The sequence below is a fragment of the Pelodiscus sinensis genome, chromosome 3, assembly GCF_049634645.1.
Source record: "Pelodiscus sinensis isolate JC-2024 chromosome 3, ASM4963464v1, whole genome shotgun sequence".
NCBI classification, from domain to species: Eukaryota; Metazoa; Chordata; order Testudines; family Trionychidae; genus Pelodiscus; species Pelodiscus sinensis.
This window is the reverse complement of record NC_134713.1, coordinates 85,296,074-85,314,668: the sequence shown is the minus strand read 5'-3', so window position 1 is coordinate 85,314,668 and position 18,595 is coordinate 85,296,074. Positions and strand designations below refer to the sequence as shown.

Here is an 18,595-nt window from a genome sequence, read left to right as displayed (position 1 = left end):
CTAGTAATGTCATCTGGGATAAGAAGAGTCTCTACCTAAAAGCTGAAATATTTCAGTCATTCCTAAAGAAATCTTCACAACATGCTAGAACCCTTGCAAATGAAACTGATGGGAAAATTGTATCACCCCTCAGTAGCTCCCCAGAACTGTTGCTGCAGTGCTGATGCTCCCACAGCTTCAGGCTTCATTGAGACTGTGGGGCAGCCTTTTTTTTTTTTTTTTTTGCTTCCCTACCTCAGAACTTTCCCCTGGGGGTGGGGGGGGGGGGTTGTGCAGCAAAATTCAGTTTAGCAAGAGCACCACTTGCAAAATAGTGTCCAATGTTTAAACTCTACTTTGCAAAACAATTGAGATACTATTGACAGTGGTTCGTGTCAATCACACTTCAGATGGGTGCATAGTAAAAAGAGAGCACTTTGAGTATGTTTACACTACAATTAAGTCCCTACAGCTGGCCCCTTCCTGAGGATTAGAGGTTATTTAATTGCAATGTGGACATTTGGGCTCAAGCACGATAGAGTGAAAGGGTCTCCAGAGCTCAGGCTCCATTCTGTAGCGATTAAATTTTATTCTGTGAAGTGTCATTAGCGCTGAATTTAATTTTGAAAACACTTATCATGGTTAGAGTGCCCAGAAAGAGAGGGATGATCAAGTATTAGGGAAATTCATTTTCTGAAGTCTTAAGAAATCTTTTATTGAGACTTCATAAATTTAATATGCAGTACTTAGATTACAGTAAAATCAGAGTCCATTGTTCTAAGCATTGTGCAAATACCCTTGATATCCCAAGGAGCTTATAATTTAATTTTAGGAATGTATAGTTGTCATGTAAATATAAATACCAATAAATCAATGGCTGATTTGCTTAAAGAAGTGGAGCCGAATTGTACTCAAGCATTTAAGAGTGACTATGGTGTGGTACTCATAAAAAGTTGTCTAAAGATGTTACTTGGACAAGTGTCATTGTTAGCTGAATCTTTGAAGTTTCTTCACTCCTGGTCTCTACAGTGTACCTGTTATAGAGTATATTTTCTTACTACTTTTTTTTATAGATGCTAACGACCTTTTCTGCCTTTTCCCTCTGTTTAGTGGGATTGGTCGAAACTGGCCCTGGGCTTCTGGAGGAAGCAGTATTCTGGCAGAATTTGGAACTCTGCATTTGGAGTTCATACATTTGAGCCATTTGTCTGGAAACCCAGTGTTTGCTGAAAAGGTTAGATTCTTTCATAAAATTTTTATGTAAAGTGTGAACATTTGGAATATATGTAGTTTGTGTATTACAGTAAACAGGTTTCTGGGGAATTCATACTAATGAACACAAACCACATGGCTGAATGGACAGATTCCTTTTGTCATGGATATAAAATTATTAAAGCTCTCATCAGGCCACATATTTGGAAGGTTGGTTAACTGGTAAATTGATGTAGACTTGGCATTTGGAACTCAGCAGCTATTTCATTTGATATAATTTGTTGGCTATGGTGAAAACCACAAATGAATTTTATATTCAGATAATATACTGTGTCATACAGACATACAGACTGTGTCCTAGAAATCACTTCGATGCATTGTTTTTAAAATTCAGGGTGCCACTGTTATAAGTGAGGGACTAGGGGAGTCTTCCATTCCTTGTCCCTCTTTAGAGAGTGTTCATAATGTTTTAAGGAAAGTACCCTTTTTATGTGACATTTCTCCGACTTGTTCACAGCCCAAAAGTGCATTTTTCCGAGTTTGGTAAAATTCTGCTTGGCCATTTTTGAGTTTTTTGAGCTTTTAAAAATAACTTTTCAGTACTTAAAAAATTGTTGTGGCTAGCCCTGTATTCACATTTAGTAGCTACAATAGATTTTTTAAAACTTCAAATTTGCCTTTATGATTTGTTACATATTTCAAAAACATAATGGAAAAATACTTTTTCAGTCGAAAAAAATCCTATGATGCATATATAGTTCAGTTTTTCTACTGAATTTTTAACATAGTACACCATGGTACAATATTGCATTCACTAGTGCACAGGTTTACATTGAATCAATGCAGATACATTTATTAGAATATATAAATATTTAAATAAATGTACTACAATAATTTTAATACTTCCATGTATGTACAATATAAAAATGTTCCCAGTTAATTGTTCCTTAACAAGCATAAATATGTTTTCATAAGAAAAATTGATAGTTATTGATAGGCACATTATATATAACTATCAATAATAACTATCATAAAACCTCTTTGAAAAAATGAAATTTTAAAAAATGAAATTTGATATCGAATAAGACACTCCACAGATAAACCACAGTTTGTCTATTCAGTATCCCCCCTTAAAAGCCTTGTTGACAATCTAACATGATCTGAAGGTCAGTGGGTTTGGTTTTTTTGGGCTAATGGTGGAGATGAAATGGTGAATATGGATGAAATACACGTACATGTATTGAATATGTGTTTTAAAATAAAAAAAACTTTTAACAAAATTCCAAATTCAAAAAACTTCAAATTTGTGGTTAGAATACTACATTGAACATATATTTCACATTGTTGTTGTTGTTGTTGTTGTTCGTCCATCGTATTCGAAGAGGACCTTGACATCTAACGGGTTATGGACTGTTCATGGTGTGTCCGCAAATGGCTGATAAGGCCGATACGGGCACGGAATGTTCTACCACAGGTCGGGCAGACATGTGTGGGCACCACTGTTGCAGCTTTTGCATGTCTGGCTTTACGGAGTGCTCGCTTCTCTTGTGCTATGGTTGTCCTTCTGGCTTCAGATGTTTGACAGCCTTGGTAGATCAGCGTGTGCCATGTTGATCGGTCTTGTGCCAGGGTCTCCCAGGAGGTGGTGTCAATATCCAGGGACTTGAGAGAGGCTTTAAGCGTATCTTTGTATCGCTTCTTTTGTCCCCCGTGCGATCGCTTCCCTTGAAACAGCTCACCATAGAAGAGCTGTTTAGGGATGCGATGATCTGGCATCCTTGCAACATGGCCTGCCCAGCGTGTCTGAGCTTTCATCAGCAGGGTGTAAACTGACGGCAGACCTGCTCTAGAAAGGACTTCTGTGTCTGGCACCTTATCCTGCCACCGGATCCTCAGAAGTCTGCGGAGGCAAATCGTGTGGAAGTGGTTCAGTTGCCTAGCGTGCCTCCTGTATACAGTCCAAGTCTCACTGGCGTACATCAGGGTAGTTAACACTACTGCTCGATAGACTTTAAGCTTTGTAACAAGGCTTATTCCACGGCGGTCCCACACTTTGGTCAACAGTCTGCCGAATGCAGAGCTTGCCTTGGCGACTCTGCAGTTGACCTCGATGTCAATTGTCACTGAGCAGGAGAGGGTGCTGCCAAGATATGTAAATTGGTCCACTGCTTGCAGCTTTTGTCCCTTCACTGTGATGGTGGGCACTTGATGCTGAGCTTTTGGAGCTGGCTGGTGCATCACTTCGGTTTTCTTTGTGTTGATGAGAAGGCCGAAGTTGTCGCATGCTGCTGCAAATTTGTCCATGCTGGCTTGCATTTCCTGCTCTGATCCAGCATTCAGGGCGCAGTCATCAGCAAAAAGGAGATCTCGTAACACAGTCTCCTTTATCTTGGTGACAGCCTGGAGTCTTCGCAGGTTAAACAGTTTCCCATCGGTCCTGTATCTCAGTCTGATTCCCAAGGAACTGTTCTGAAAGGCGTCTGACAGCATGGCTGAAAACATTATGCTGAACAGGGTCGGTGCCAGCACACACCCTTGCTTGACGCCGTTTGTGACGGGAAAGGCCTCTGAAGCTTCTCCATCATCCAAAACACGAGCCGTCATGCCGTCGTGGAACTGACGTACCATCAAGATGAATCTGTCAGGGCACCCAAACTTCGACATGATGCGCCACAGACCTTCGCGACTGACAGTGTCAAAAGCCTTGGTGAGATCCACGAAGGTGGTGTACAGTTCACGATTCTGCTCTTGACACTTCTCTTGAAGCTGTCGGGCTGCGAAGATCATATCCACCGTGCCACGCTCTTTGCGGAAGCCGCACTGTGTCTCGGGTAATAAACCCTGTTCCAGGTGGTTAATCAGACGATTCAGCAACACTCGTGCAAGGATCTTACCTGCGATGGAAAGCAGTGATATTCCTCTATGATTATCGCAAACTTGTCGATTTCCTTTCCTCTTGTAGAGGTGTACGATAGACGTGTCTTTCAGTTCCTGAGGAATAGATCCTTGATTCCAGAAGGACTGGAACAGCTGAGTGAGTTTGTTGACAAGCACTGCACCACCACCCTTATAGACTTCCGCTGGAATCGCATCAGATCCTGGGGCCTTGCCACTGGACAGCTGGCTGATGGCCTGTAAGGTTTCAGTCTCTGATGGTGAGACATCCAGGCTGTGGTTGATATCCGCCTGGGGCATTCTATCAATCGCCTCGTTATTGATGGAAGATGGGCGGTTCAGTACGGATTGGAAGTGCTCAGCCCAACGCTGTAAAATCAGAGCCTTCTCAGTAATGAGAGTTGCACCATCTGAGTCCAGTAGAGGGGAACTCCCTGAGGGCTGAGGTCCATACAAGGATCTAAGGGCTTCGTAGAACCGTTTGGCATCGTTTCTATCAGAAAACTTCTGGATTTCATCTGCTTTGGCACTCAACCAGGAGTCCTGCATCTTACGAAGCTTGTTCTGTACGATCCTGCGAATGTTGTTGAAGGCATTTTTCTTAGCTGTTGACGATGGGTCATTCTGGTGAGCACGGTGAAGGCGATGCTTTTCAGCAAGTATGGCCTTGATCTCTTCATCGTTTTCATCAAACCAGTCCTGCTGTTTCCTGTGTGAGGGTCCAAGAACCTTTAGTGCAGAAGAGTGCACAATATCCCGGAAGCGTTCCCAGTCCTTCTCAGCATTTTCCTCTAATTGCAGCTCTAAAAGTTGGTTGCCAAGATCTTCTGCTAGTAAAGTTGCTGTGTTGGGGTTCCTCAGTCTACTGACATTGATCTTTTTCATCACAGCTTTGTTTCCCTGCGGACGTCTCTTTGGCTTGATGCGAAAGCTTAATTTGGAGATAAGTCTGTGGTCAGTCCAACAGTCAGCACTCGGCATGGCCTTGGTCACCCTTACATCCTGTCTGTCTTTCCTCCGCACAATGACATAATCAATGAGATGCCAGTGCTTAGAGCGTGGGTGCATCCAGGACGTCTTTTTGCGAGTGGGCAGGCGGAAGATGGTATTGGTGATGATCAAATCATGAGCCGCACATGTCTTCAGTAATAGTAGGCCATTGCTGTTACATTTACCGATTCCATTTTTTCCAATGACGCCATCCCAGGCAGTGTGATCAGATCCTACTCTCGCGTTGAAATCGCCAAGTAGAATCAGCCTGTCAGTGCGCTTCACGGATGAGAGTAGGGCATCGAGATCTTCATAAAACTTGTCCTTTACTTCATCCGGATTCGTCATTGTGGGCGCGTAAGCGCTGATCAGTATGGCTTGCTTTCCTCTCGGTAGTGGAAGATGCAGTGTCATGAGTCGGTCATTCACGCCCTTGGGAAGACTGGCAAGTTTGCGGACAAGATGATTCTTAACCGCAAAGCCAACTCCAGATTCACGACGTTCGTCACTGCTGCGTCCACGCCAGAAGAATGTGTAACCACCTCCTGTTTCCATGAGCTGACCTTCATTTGCTAGACGAGTTTCACACAGTGCCGCAATATCGATGTTAAATCTTGTGAGCTCTCTGGCGACCAGGGCTGTTCTTCTTTCTGGTCGGTCTGCTGGAGGGTTGTCCTGAAGCGTGCGTACGTTCCATGTGCCAATAGTGAGTGGTGTCACCTTGCATTTTGTTCGAAATTTTATTGTTCGACCGCATGAGATGGGATCCCCTCCAGCCGCGGTAAGCTGGCCAGGGTTCTATGAAGCAAACAATGTTTAGGGCACCTTTTCTAGCCCCTTCCTCTTACTACGGAGGTGAGCAGTGCAATCCTAAAGAGGGCTGCTCAGTCACTCAGGTAGACGCTGAATCCAGCTGTTGCTTCCACCAGCAAGAAGACGACCATTAGACCTGAGCCGCCTGTGTGCAGGTCCGCGGCTACAGCTCCCAGTGTATCCACACCTGCTGCTTCGTCGCTCGCCCGTCGCCACAGGACTTAGGAGATGTCGAGATGTCAAGACTTGCGCGTGAATTGGATTAAAGTGAGGGAGAGGTGCGCATAGTCAGCCTCACTCTCTCTTCCCAGATTCCATCTTACTCCAATGGCAGGACTAATGTCGAGACGGTTGGAGATGGGCTGGGCGCAGTGGTTGACCAGGGCATCTTTCATGTCTTGCCGTGCTCTTAGCGTACCACATCGCTTGCAGAAACCACCTTCATGACCGTTGGTCCTATTCTAGTAGGTCTCATCCGCTCGATCCGCCGGAGTCTGTCTTCACATGCTCGGGATAGACAAGTCCCTATCTCACCGAAGGTCGATGACCCGACGGCTACTCTCAACCTGGTTTAGCCAGCCTGTCGAAGCTGTTGCCCGGGGTGTGGCCGCTGCACATGCTACAGCTACTAGGAGCCACAGGTGAGAGTTGAGTGACAAGTGGGGACCAAAGGTGGACGAGCTGCCCTAAAAGGACACGACATGCCCGTACATCAGAGGTGCTACCCCTCCCTGAACACCCCATACACCCCATATATTTCACATATATTTTATATAAAATATTACTATGTGCGGAGGAGTAGAATTACAGATGTTGCAATCACATTTTCATTTCCTGGCTTTGTTTATTTTAGATCTCAACAGTAATATTTTATTAATGTATTTTACATACTTAATTTTGTTTATTAATTAGAAATATGTCAGACGTATATACAGCAATATACACAATTTAAAAATGACTTTAGTTTGTTAAATTACGGTACCTTAATACAGCTTCCTTTGGAATTTGCTAAACTTTGTTTAGACCTAAAAGTTGTCAACCTTTTAATTGAATATTAAGTACACCAAGTTTAATGGATTGACTGAACAATGTGTTTCCATTTTTGAGCAAATTGTACAGTATATTAAAGTTCACACAGTTATTGTAACCTATGAGATGCAGATGCAAAACAAGATTAATGACTGTTAAATATAAATTTCATAATTTTCCCCCAGACTCACAAGAATTGACATTTATGATGACAATTTTTAAACTAGTATTAAGAACAAAGAAAAATCTAATGAAAATGCATGGATTGATCACTTTGCAAAGAAGCCAAAGATTTGAATAGCCTTTAAATAAGACTACATTCTTTATCACAGATGTAGGAACTCCAAATCAAAGCTGGAGACAATGTTTTAGGGAGAAGCTTCCATTGCTCCTGCCTTACTGTTTCTGTTCTGTGGCTAAATCTTGATCATCTTCTTTCAATACAGATAATCTGGTGTATTTCATTAAAATTCCTTAAAAAAAGAGATGTTCTCTGTATACAATGAACCATTCTGGAGGGTAACTCAGACTTCATGTAATGCAGAATATTACTGCTATCCTGTAGTCCTGCAGTGAGTTCACTATCAATGTACTGTGACTGTTACAGAGAGAGACTTAACTGAACAAAACTTGTTGCATATAATACATTGTATCAATGCTTTATTTAGTGCTCCAACCTGAAAGTGTTTCTGGGCTACAGATTAAATTCCTAATTTTAACATGCCACAATGGCTGAGTTTAGATGGAGAGCCCAAATGACAAAGATTTGATCATCTGGGGAGCTGAATGGGAAGACATTTTCACTGGAAGGCTCTCAGTTCTGTAATTTATTTCTACCATGTTGTCTTCCTCTTTAGTTCAACAAATCCAGATCTTCAGGAGCATATTGCAGATCTCTTGACCTTAACTTTTTATGAGGGAGAAGTTGAATGGAGAATCTCTATTTGTTCTGTGGAGCTTTTTACCTGATGACATTAGAATAGATATGTTTATTTTTTTAAATGTGCCTATGCATAGAGGTCTTTTGATAGAGGCATTATCTATCTTGAAATAATATTTTTATTAAAAATATTTATGCATGTTGATAAAAGGAGGATGCACTGATGCTACTTGTTTTTAAGGGGAATCTAAGGCTGGATTAAGAGCTCATTGTTTGGTTTTCTTTGTAATAGGTAATGAACATTCGAAAAGTTCTAAACAGGCTTGATAAACCAGAAGGTCTTTACCCTAATTACCTGAATCCCAGTAGTGGTCAATGGGGTCAACGTAAGTATGGCACTTCTTCAGAACTGCCACTTAATTATTTTTATATACCATTTCTAGGTAGAAATAAACCCTTGATTGTTTCTTTCACTGTTTCCAATTGACGAATATGAATTCAGATTGGGTTACTTAATTTTCTGTCTGCTTCATGTATGTTTATGTATTTTTCTTTGACCTCTAGCTTATTTGTTAGTTCAAAGCTTTTGAATGAGTCTAAGTGTGTGATGAAAAATGCTTTTTTTTAATTGAAAAATCTCAAGCGCTCTGTTAAGGTAGCTGTTTTAAGAAAAGCTATCATCTTACCTTGAATCAAAATTCTATGTTGCTATAAGCTGGTGTAATTCTACTGAAGTTTGCCAGTTTATGTAAGCTGAGGATTTGCCTCTGTATTTCTTCTGTGGGTACTCTCCTAGGTCCATTAAAATGTAGTTATATGTGTCTCATGTATTGGTTCCAAAGAGTTTTTTCCTAATGATATCAGTAGAAACCACCCTTCCAACACCCAAGATCTGAGTAGAAGGTATAGAGCATGGAGCCATCTCACCCTTCAGAGGAAGTGTAGAAGTAAACCAAGCATTTGTGGGATGTTTTTCCATTGACATTTTCTATCAGCACGTTTACTGGAGAGTATGCACTTAGTACTTTCCTCAAGAGAAGACACAAATGAGGTGAAAATCCCACAATCCCTCTTTCGATGAGACAACTTGAGTCACCTGAAGTGTAAAACACATATGCAATCAGTTGAAGAAAACGAACAATTATTCACCTCCATGTAACTATTTTTTCTCAAAATAAGTTGCATATGCCCTCTTTCCCAATACCTCTTGTCTACCATTGGCATGTTAGTCCAAATGAACTGAAGGTTTGAAGTGGCTCCTCCCTTTATACCTTCAATTCAAAGCTCAAGGACAGCGCACGGGTAGGGTTGCCAGGTGTCCAGTATTTGCGCTCTGTCTGGTAAAAAATATCAGAGAATACGAGACATGTGCAATGTCCGGTATGCTCTGATTTTTCGGGCTGTGCACCAGACGAAAGCCTGGTATGGGTGGAGGGGTCCCAGCCACTCCCCTAGCCCTGGCTAGGCTAGGCTTCTGAAGCGCCCAGAGCAGCGATCGCGGCCCCGCCTCCCAGGTGAGAACTCCCAGGCTGGGAGGCAGGGCCGCCATCGGTGCTGGGAGCCTGTGATTGCGCAGAAGTCTGGTGGGGGTGAGGGGAGTGGCTGGGAGTCACTGATGTATGAGATTTGCACAGACCTAGATTGCCTTAGGCATGTACAACTCACTTCAAAGACAAGGGCGCCATTTTGGGCATCTAGGGGAGGCAGCAGCCATGCGCTGCGGGACACGGCTAGCTTATCATCCTGTTCCCCAGACACTAAGGGAGTGAGGGGAAAGTGCTTGCATTCCATGCATTCCTCTCACACCTGTCTGGTGAGTTCCCTTTACCAGTCAGGTGTGAGACACGTGCACGGAATGCAAGCACTTCACTTCCACAGCATCCCGGGAACAGAATGAGAAACTATCCGCATCCCAGCGCACACGGCTGCCACCCCCGTCCTTCCCCCCACACATTCAAAATGGCGCCCTTACTCAAAGAACAGTAGTTATGAGAGGGTGGGTAGCAATTTCCTACAGTTGTGTGTTTGTTGTGCAGACAAAGAAGAAAATGACACTGAATTCTATTGTCTTCAGTTCCATTGGAGAAACGTCATGAGGAAAAGATCTAACACATAACTAACAAAATTCTTAGGGAGTGAATATGTCTCAGGCTTTTTAAGTTCTTGGCCCCTTTCTGGTCAGTTGACTTTTTGCTGTATCTACACTGCTTCTTATATTTCTTTAGCATGTTGAGGACATGAGCTGTTGAACTTGAAAGTGTTACTAAAATCCCTTTAATATTGTTGCAATATTAAACAGCTGTGTTTTCAGGGTGGTTATATGAAGGGACTTTGGTTTACTTTTACTATAGCAATATAATCAGCAGAAATTCTTCTGAATAATTGAGTCAGTGCACCCACTGAAAAGAAAAAAAAATAGAAAGTCTCAAAATACTTAGGCCACAGAGATACTTAGGTACCTGTGTCATGCATGCTAGATCCTCAAGCCAAGTGACAGGCATTCCCTTGCCTGTCTCATCTGTGGGACCTGAGCTGGTAGGTATGCTCTGAGTACACCTACTGGATTGGGGCCCCCCTTATCATTTTTAGCCCACTAGGTAGAACACTCATCCAGAATATGGGCATGCCCATTTAGTTACCCCCTTTGACTGATGGAGAGAGAGGTTCAATGCTTTGTCAGGAGCAAGCCCTAACTATTGGATGTTGGGTATTCAAATGTGGGGGGTCTTTCTCTCCTGTTGAACCTGTTCCGCTTTGGATAGATGCTGAAATAGTCATTGGGCCAGAAAGAGTGACTGAAAATAACTTTCTACCCTGTTGGTTAGTGAACTCACCTGGATGTGGGAGACCCCCAAGGGTCCAGTCCCTCCTTTCTAATGACTTGCAAATTATCTAAAGTTACCAGTTTCTATTTGGCTAGCTTAGGCAACTACCCACCTGGCATACAGACTTTTTTTACAGATCCAATTTTAGTTCCTTTTATTTCTCTGCTCATTGATCACATATGTAGTTTTGGTGCCTAACCTAGGCTTAGTGATTTTCACAGTACCTGAAAGTTAGGAATTGCAGTAGCTTTGTTCCTCTGAGGAATCAAGCCATAGAATATACAAGAAAAATAATTTTTTCAGGCAAGTTCTTTTTAAATATGTTTAAAGCAGGAATGACATAATTTAGAAAGTCTCTTGCTGGTTTCAAATGTCAATTTTTTAAGCAACTATTTACTATTGACTTGTTTATTTTTGTTGTTTTCTGCTTTTTAAATAAGTTATCTACATTCATACTAGAGGACTAAAGAATAGATGGATAGCAAAAATCATTTAAGTCAGCATGAACATATGGTAGTTTATTCAGTTGACACCCACTTTTCTTGGTCTAGCACAACACTAAGTTGGCATGATCTGGTGGTCTTTTATCCTATTTTTTTTCTTTAAAAAGAGGAACAGGTTGCTTAGTCGGTCTTCTGTCATTTTGACTATATCAGGCAGCACAGTTAATTTCCGTGCTTGCCAAGCATGAAGTTGGTTAAACAAGACACACAAGGGAGGAAACATGAGCAATCCTCTGGTCTGTTTTCAGCCTGGATATATTGGCGAGTAGTCCTCAAAAGCAAAGGGAGTGACTATTTTATTTAATAATGGATTTGAGGATCCTATTAGAAAAGAGGAGACTAAGGATGGATATAATAGAGGTCTATTACATCCTGACAGGTATGGAGAAAGTGAATAAGGAAAAGTTATTTTCTTGTTCCCATGTCTATCTTGAATTTTTAAAAAAAAAAAAAAAAACCTAAATGTAGGAATATATGTCCATTTTAGTAAATTTCCAATCAGTTCTTATGGCAGTTGGTAAATTTGAAAATGTTTTTGGAAGTCTTTTTACCACCAGCCTTGAGCATGAACAAACTCAATTTATAGCATTCCTTTGCCTCCATTTTGTACCTGTTTTTACCAACAGTAGCGTAAAGTAGTGATTTTCAACCTGTGGTCCATAGACGATTTCTAAGATTTCCAAAGGGGTCTGAACATCCGTTTGAAATTTCTAAGAGATCTGCATATGAAAAAGGTTGAAAACCCACTGTTAAAAACATAGATACAGGTGACAATAACAAGATTTTATAACTTAATATATGTCATAGAATAGTAGAACTGGAAGGGACCTTGAGAGGTCATCAAGTCCAGTCCCCTGCCCTCACAACAGGACTAAGCACCATCTATCCTTTATAGATGTCTATCCAACCTGCTCTTAAGTATCTCCAGTGATGGAGATTCCACAACCTCCCTAGGCAATTTATTCCAGTGTTTAACCACCCGGACAATTTGGAAGTATTTCCTAAAACTCCCTTGCTGCAATTTAAGCCCATTGCTTCTCTTCCTATCATCAGAGGCCAAGGAGAACAATTTTTGTCCCTCCTTGTAACGCCCGTTTAGATACTTTAAAGCTTGATATCATGTCCCCTCTGTCTTCTGTTTTCTAAACTAAACAAGACCAATTCTTTCAGTCTTCCATCATAGATCAAGTTTTCTAGGCCTTTAATCATCATTATTGTTGCTCTTCTCAGGACTTTTTCCAATTTCTGTGTGTGTGTATATAATATAAAATCCCAGCTTGACGAAGCTCTGGCTGGGATCATTTAGGGAGGGTTGGTCCTACTTTGGGCAGCAGGATGGACTCAGTCACCTCCTGATTTTTCTTTCAACCCTATGATTCTATGATATTAGCTTAGCAAGGCTTTTCAAATCTTAGGCACGCATGCATGCAAAAAACTTACATAGATCTGTACAGCCACTCCCCGAGTTGCGAACGGTCGAGTTATGACCGTTTGCACTTACGACCAAAGCTTCTGTGGAGCGGTCTTAAAGACGGTCCCTGAGTTACGAACGCGGCCCGCGCTTACGAACAGCGCGGTCATGTGTAACTCAGTGTGGTCCGAGTTACGACCAAGCGTTTGGTCCGTAACTCGTTTGTAACTCGGAGAGAGGCTTATAGCACTATGTACATTTTAAGACTATGGGCATGGTTGGGTATCAAGACATTCTCCATGCCTGTGACCCTGTGCGCAGGCAATTATAGTTGCCTACTTCTCTGCCTGTACACCTTTATCAGCCACACAAACTCTGTTTCCTTCAGGTTTGTCATTTAGCAGCTGCCCCGAATAGATCTTCAAACACAATTGCCCTTGATGAAAACAATAATATTTACTGCCAGAGGTACAGAAAGAGAGGTCATAAAATGAACAAGAAATATGACTAGACTAAAGCATCACTATTCTGGCATTAAACTGACTTAGCTAATATTGCAATGCCTCAGATGATAGAAAAGCCCCGTTTTAAAGCTGCCTCTATGACTCTGATTTAAAAGTGAATCAAATTCTAATTCTGCTTTTTGGACTTTTGACCTTTCTATATTTATATAATAGTGCCTCAAACTTCTTTGGTATCAAATCCCTGGCATGTATCCAGGAGCTTGTAATTTATAAAGACATCTTCCCTTATCAATGACATGTAATTTGTATATAGAAATTAACTTCCTGTCCGTACAGACCATGCACACAAGTGTTGATACAGGTTGATCCGAGGTATGTTGAAAAAGTAACAATCTACATGTGTTTCCTCTGTTCCAATTCTATTGCTATTTGTTTGCAAGCACAAATTTTTCACAGTGGAAGAAAAGAACGTGTATCATAAAAAGTCTGTTTTATTTGAGGTTATTTTTCCGGTGCCTATTGATTGCAACTAAAAAACTAATTGCCACAACTTTGAAGCATTCATCTCTCAAACATCAGCCAGGGAAAAATAAAACAGCTTTTGAATGTTAGTGTTTTATTTACAATGCTATAACTCTGAAGGACATTGTTGGTTCACTGCCATTGTTCTTGTAAATTCATTTAGTCCTTGTTGTTTTGACAGTAAACTTACAGTGATTTGCTGCAGCATACGTCAATTGGATTTGTCTCCTGCAATAATGTATATAATAATAAGACTTATTATTGATGAGATTATGCCTGTGCTATTTAGTTTGCAAATGTCAGGGGTTTCTATGGTAATTTGATTTAGGAAACCACAAAGGTCATTTAAATGCTGCTGTTCAGTGATCAGCCCTCTGTCATAGGAAAAAATGCTCCTTAGGTTTTTTAAGAAACCTTTCTCCCTTTATATTCTGAATGATAATTAAGTGGTATATTTTATTTAAAAATTAGGAGGTGTGTTTAAAAAAAAAAAAAAGCTCTCCATAATTGTGATTTACCATCTTAGTGCATTTGCTTAGGATGGGATAGTAGGAAACATTTTGAACGCCTAAATTGGACACTGGAGGTTACAGGCTAGTGGAGAAAAGACACATTGTCATGGTGAAACTTTAATGGAAATACATTTAGATTCTGTATTTGCATGGCTTTCCAGTACCCAAGGTGGGCAGGAAGACTAATGTTGTGAAGGAGGGTTAGAATTTAGGAATTTTTTAAAAATTTGAAATGCCCTGTTCAGCTTCACAGAGAAGCAAGGATATCTGTGAAATCATGGCCTACTGGAAGTAGGACTAAGGAGTCATTGATTGTATATCTAACTTTACATCAGACTTCCTGTTAATCCCTGTGTGCCTCAGTTCCCAAATCGGTAGAATTAGCTGATTTTAATTCATTAATATCTGTGAAATACTTTGAAATCATCTTATTGAGAGAAATCCTCTCTCCCCAGGGCAGGCTGCATACTGAATCCTCCATCCCAGCCCACACCATAGCAATGGTTTAAATGAAACATGTACATTTTAATTTTAATTTTAATTTCCAAAAAATACAAAAATTAATTGAATTAAGAACCTAGGCAATGCTGAATAAATCTCTCAGTAACTAATACATGTGTGAGATTAAGACTGTGGGGTTTTCCCAACTTTTTCTGTTTTTTAAAAAAGTTACAACATATTATAGGTACATATCTTTTTGTCTAACTTAGATTGAAGGCACTTATTTGGTGCAGAGACCTTGACTTTTTTCATTTTTCTAAAGTACTGTGAACTCCAGTGATACTGTATAAATTCTGCCTCCTCTCACCCTATTGCAAGTCGTACAAGCTGAAAGACTAACCATTTATTTTAAAACCTATTTTCTGCTGTAAAGTAATTTTTTTGTTTTGAGGTTTGGGGTTATATTTATTACATGATTGTATTAGAGAGGTATATTGATGTTAATCACATTTTTAAACTGTTTCAGTATTCAAATTAAAGGTGGAATTTCTGCTGAATGCTCTTCCTCCCTTTTCAGATCACGTCTCTGTTGGAGGGCTTGGAGATAGCTTTTATGAGTATTTGCTCAAGGCATGGCTGATGTCAGACAAGACAGATGAAGAAGGCAAGAAAATGTATTATGATGCTGTTCAGGTAAATGAGATAGTTAAATCTTCCTTGCCATAATAATCTAATCTATAATGTTCCTAAAGAAACAAGCTCTGGAGAGAATGAGGGATTTATGTCTCTGCTACTACAGTGAATATTTTTTTAAAAACTAGTTGTTTAAAGATTGTTTTATCAAATATAAATCTTAGAACAGTGCAGATGCTGTGTGGGAATCTAAAACTGAACTAAAATGTTATTTCAATTTAAGATGTAAAAATGGTATCTAATATTTCAAATGTGCATAAATTGTGGATTAATATGTAATTTTTTTACAGAAACTTTTATCAACAAGCAGTGCCAACTAGGATCCAATTTTCCTCATATTTTCCTGTGATATAGGGAGTCGTTCTACTCTGCATTTTAATTCCCAAAGCATATTACTTTAAACTACTACAGTATTTTGAATATGGGCATAATAATGTCAGTAGATAATTATCGGTGAAGTTACAGTGTTGGATTAGTGTTGTGTAAGCATATTAGTTATATGAAATATCTGGGGTTTTTAGCTTTTGTGAAGTGGCAAACAGCTTGAAGTGAACTGTGGTGGAAAAAAGCTTTATCTAAAATAAAAATTGTGCATCGTCACGCTTCTTAATTGATAAAATAGACTCAGTTTTGCACTATTCTGTGATATGTTATACTTCTCTATACTCAGTTTTCAATACTATAAATAATTCATTTAAGGAAGGATGGTCTTGAGTTTAGGATGCAGGTTTAATTTCAACATCTTTGCCATAATATGTGTCTGTTCTTGAGCAAATCATTTGAATACTTTTTGTCTCAACTTCCCCTCTGTCGAATGGCAACAATTCTACTTCCATTCTTTAACACTGTGTGCCTTTTTTATATTTATTGTTGTGAGCACTTTGTGGCAGTAACTCTTAGTTTGTGTGTGTCGTTGAGGCCTGTAATTGCTGATAAGTGGTAGTAAACTCATCCCAGTAGTGCGTGGCTGTCATTACATAAATTTGGAAATGTATTAATCCCTCAGAGGAATACTGCTTCCTTCACTGCCCACTACACAAATGCCATATATTTCAGAAAAATAAATCTTAAATGTATATTCTTGGGCACACAGTTAGGGCTATTTTCCAACTCAACACCTGTTAGCCTCATTGTCACATGTAGCGACAAGTGTGAGATTAGAACAAAAAGTAGATTTAAAAAAAAGACTTGATCATATTTAGGTCTTTAATATAAAGGACCATGATCCTGAAGATCAGCAGTTAGATAGCTATTGAAAGCATGGAGTAAATGGTGGTGTGTTTAATCTGTTTGTCTCACTATGGTTTGCTTTCTGAACCAACCTGAGGCCAGATCTCCACTGGAAACTTTTGCTGGTTGTTATTGTTGGTTAAGGGTGAGACTTTTTTTATAGGCAAAGGTCCTAATGTGCTCACAATTATATTGGCAAAAAAACCCTTTTGCCAATATAGCATATTTTGTATGGGGTGCTGGTATAAACTGTATTGGTAAAAGCACACTTCTGTTGGTTGAGCAAGTAGAATGGTTTACTATACTGGCAGACCACATCTAGTGAAGACTAGATCCTAGCCCCTAAATGATTTTAAGAATCAACCCCAAACGCAGAATACGTTGTAATAAAATAGTCTTGACCACTGTAACTGGATTCACGTCCAAAAGAAAAGCCATATACACTCCTGCCTAGCAAAAGATCAATGGGAAAGGATACGGTCTAGCCACCAATGGAAGATCCAGAGATTGTGTGCCACTTGAATGAGAGAACATGCTGCCTTTTATTAAGACCATAAGTTCAGATTCTTCTAATCTTTCGATAGATGGGCTTCCTTTTGCCTACCAATTTAGCCTCCATTTTTTTTCTGAACTGAGCGTGGGCCAACTGTTTTTCATCTAGATTTCTTTGCCTCTGATACTGTAACAAAGAAGAGTCAAAGTGGCTTCATTTGGTTCAGTTTAAACATGTTCCCGTGTGACAAGCTACATTAAAAAATAGCATATTATCCATCAACCCATCCTTACTCTAGTGTATGAAAAAGTGTGGTATGCCAGTATAATTATGTTCGTTTAAATTCACACCTTATATTATACTAGTTGTTAGAATTATCATTAATATAGCTAACTACCATGACAATGATTTAATCATAAATTCCTTTATTAAATCTGAGGCTCAAATGGTATTTCTACAGTTGCTGTAAGCATGAGCATGTATGAAGGCTTAAATAATAAGCAATTTACTGTGTCCAAACAGTAACTAAATATAAGCATTTGATTAAAATACTTATAAAAGGGGTGACCCGTGGTGCTTAGACCCATATTGGTAGTTTCCATCTTGGTTTATTTTATACCATATAATAAACAATTGGCGTCCTTGCCAAGTATTAGACCTTAGCTAAGGCCTTTTTTATAATACGTAAAACGAATATATTGTTTACTGCATGTGGTGCCCGGCTGTTTTATTTCAGTTGCTTCAGATCAAACCTTAAATAAGAGAACACTGGTATTTCAGCTAATCACTACAAATAACACAACTCTTCTTTCTCTTGACCACAACGAATGAGATCATGTGTTTTAGGCCTTTTGCTCATTCTAGTATTACAACCCAATTGAAAACCATATTTCACCCATATCTGATTTAGGCCTATATTCCAACAAGTCCTAAAGGAGACAAGACTGAACTGTGCACACTTCTGCACTGTGCACACTTCTGCACTTGAAAACTCTGAGCAAGGAGGAGAGAATTAATTAATTGGGAGGGTTTTTTAGAACGGAGTATTTTGCTGAAATCCTATTTTTATTTCTGTCCAGTGGCTTATATGTTTAAAAGCAAGCGCTTGTTTTTTAAAGAAAAATATAATATCCTTGCAGAATGTTTTCCTATGGCCATCATGAAAAGCAGTAACTAAACTGAAGATCTGTATTTTAAACTGAGCTGCTTCTGGCTATCAAGATTTATTTTTGAATGATGCTGTTTAAGATTTAGTTAGTTTGTAATGGTCAAAGAAGAACAGAGGAATCCTCATTTCAAAGACGCCTTAACTATAGCAGTATATATTATTACAGACTTTTATGCTGATAGTCAACCAGCTGCCTTTATAGGTTTATGCTCCATACTTCTGAAAAAAATTGGGAGATATCAAAGTAAAATGCTAAGTTTTTGTGACAAGATATATTATTAATAGAGAGAAATTTTAGTAAAGAAAACACACATTGTTACTAAGCTATCCAATATCTTTTCTCCTGTTTGTCTAGCTTATACATATGTGGATAAACTCTTGACTTACAATGTAAGGTGTACTGATAGCTTACCTCTTCAAATCATGGGCTCACTATTTTTCCACCCAGCTGATCTTCCTTTTACAAGGATAATAGCAGATTGCGAAGGGTGGGGAGGATTTGTGTTGAGGACAAAACCATTAATATGTGGTAGAT

At 39.7% G+C, this 18,595-nt stretch overlaps 1 protein-coding gene across 1 annotated transcript in view; it reads left to right on the top strand.

Annotated features, from left to right (window-relative positions):
* MAN1A1 (mannosidase alpha class 1A member 1) overlaps positions 1–18,595 on the top strand; it is a 186,755-nt gene that overhangs the window by 149,960 nt on the left and 18,200 nt on the right. Inside the window, exons 6-8 of the mRNA XM_006123079.3 lie at positions 1,090–1,213; positions 8,091–8,184; positions 15,054–15,169. Of these exons, the coding sequence (XP_006123141.2) occupies positions 1,090–1,213; positions 8,091–8,184; positions 15,054–15,169 (334 nt within the window). The remainder of the gene's footprint in view (positions 1–1,089; positions 1,214–8,090; positions 8,185–15,053; positions 15,170–18,595) is intronic.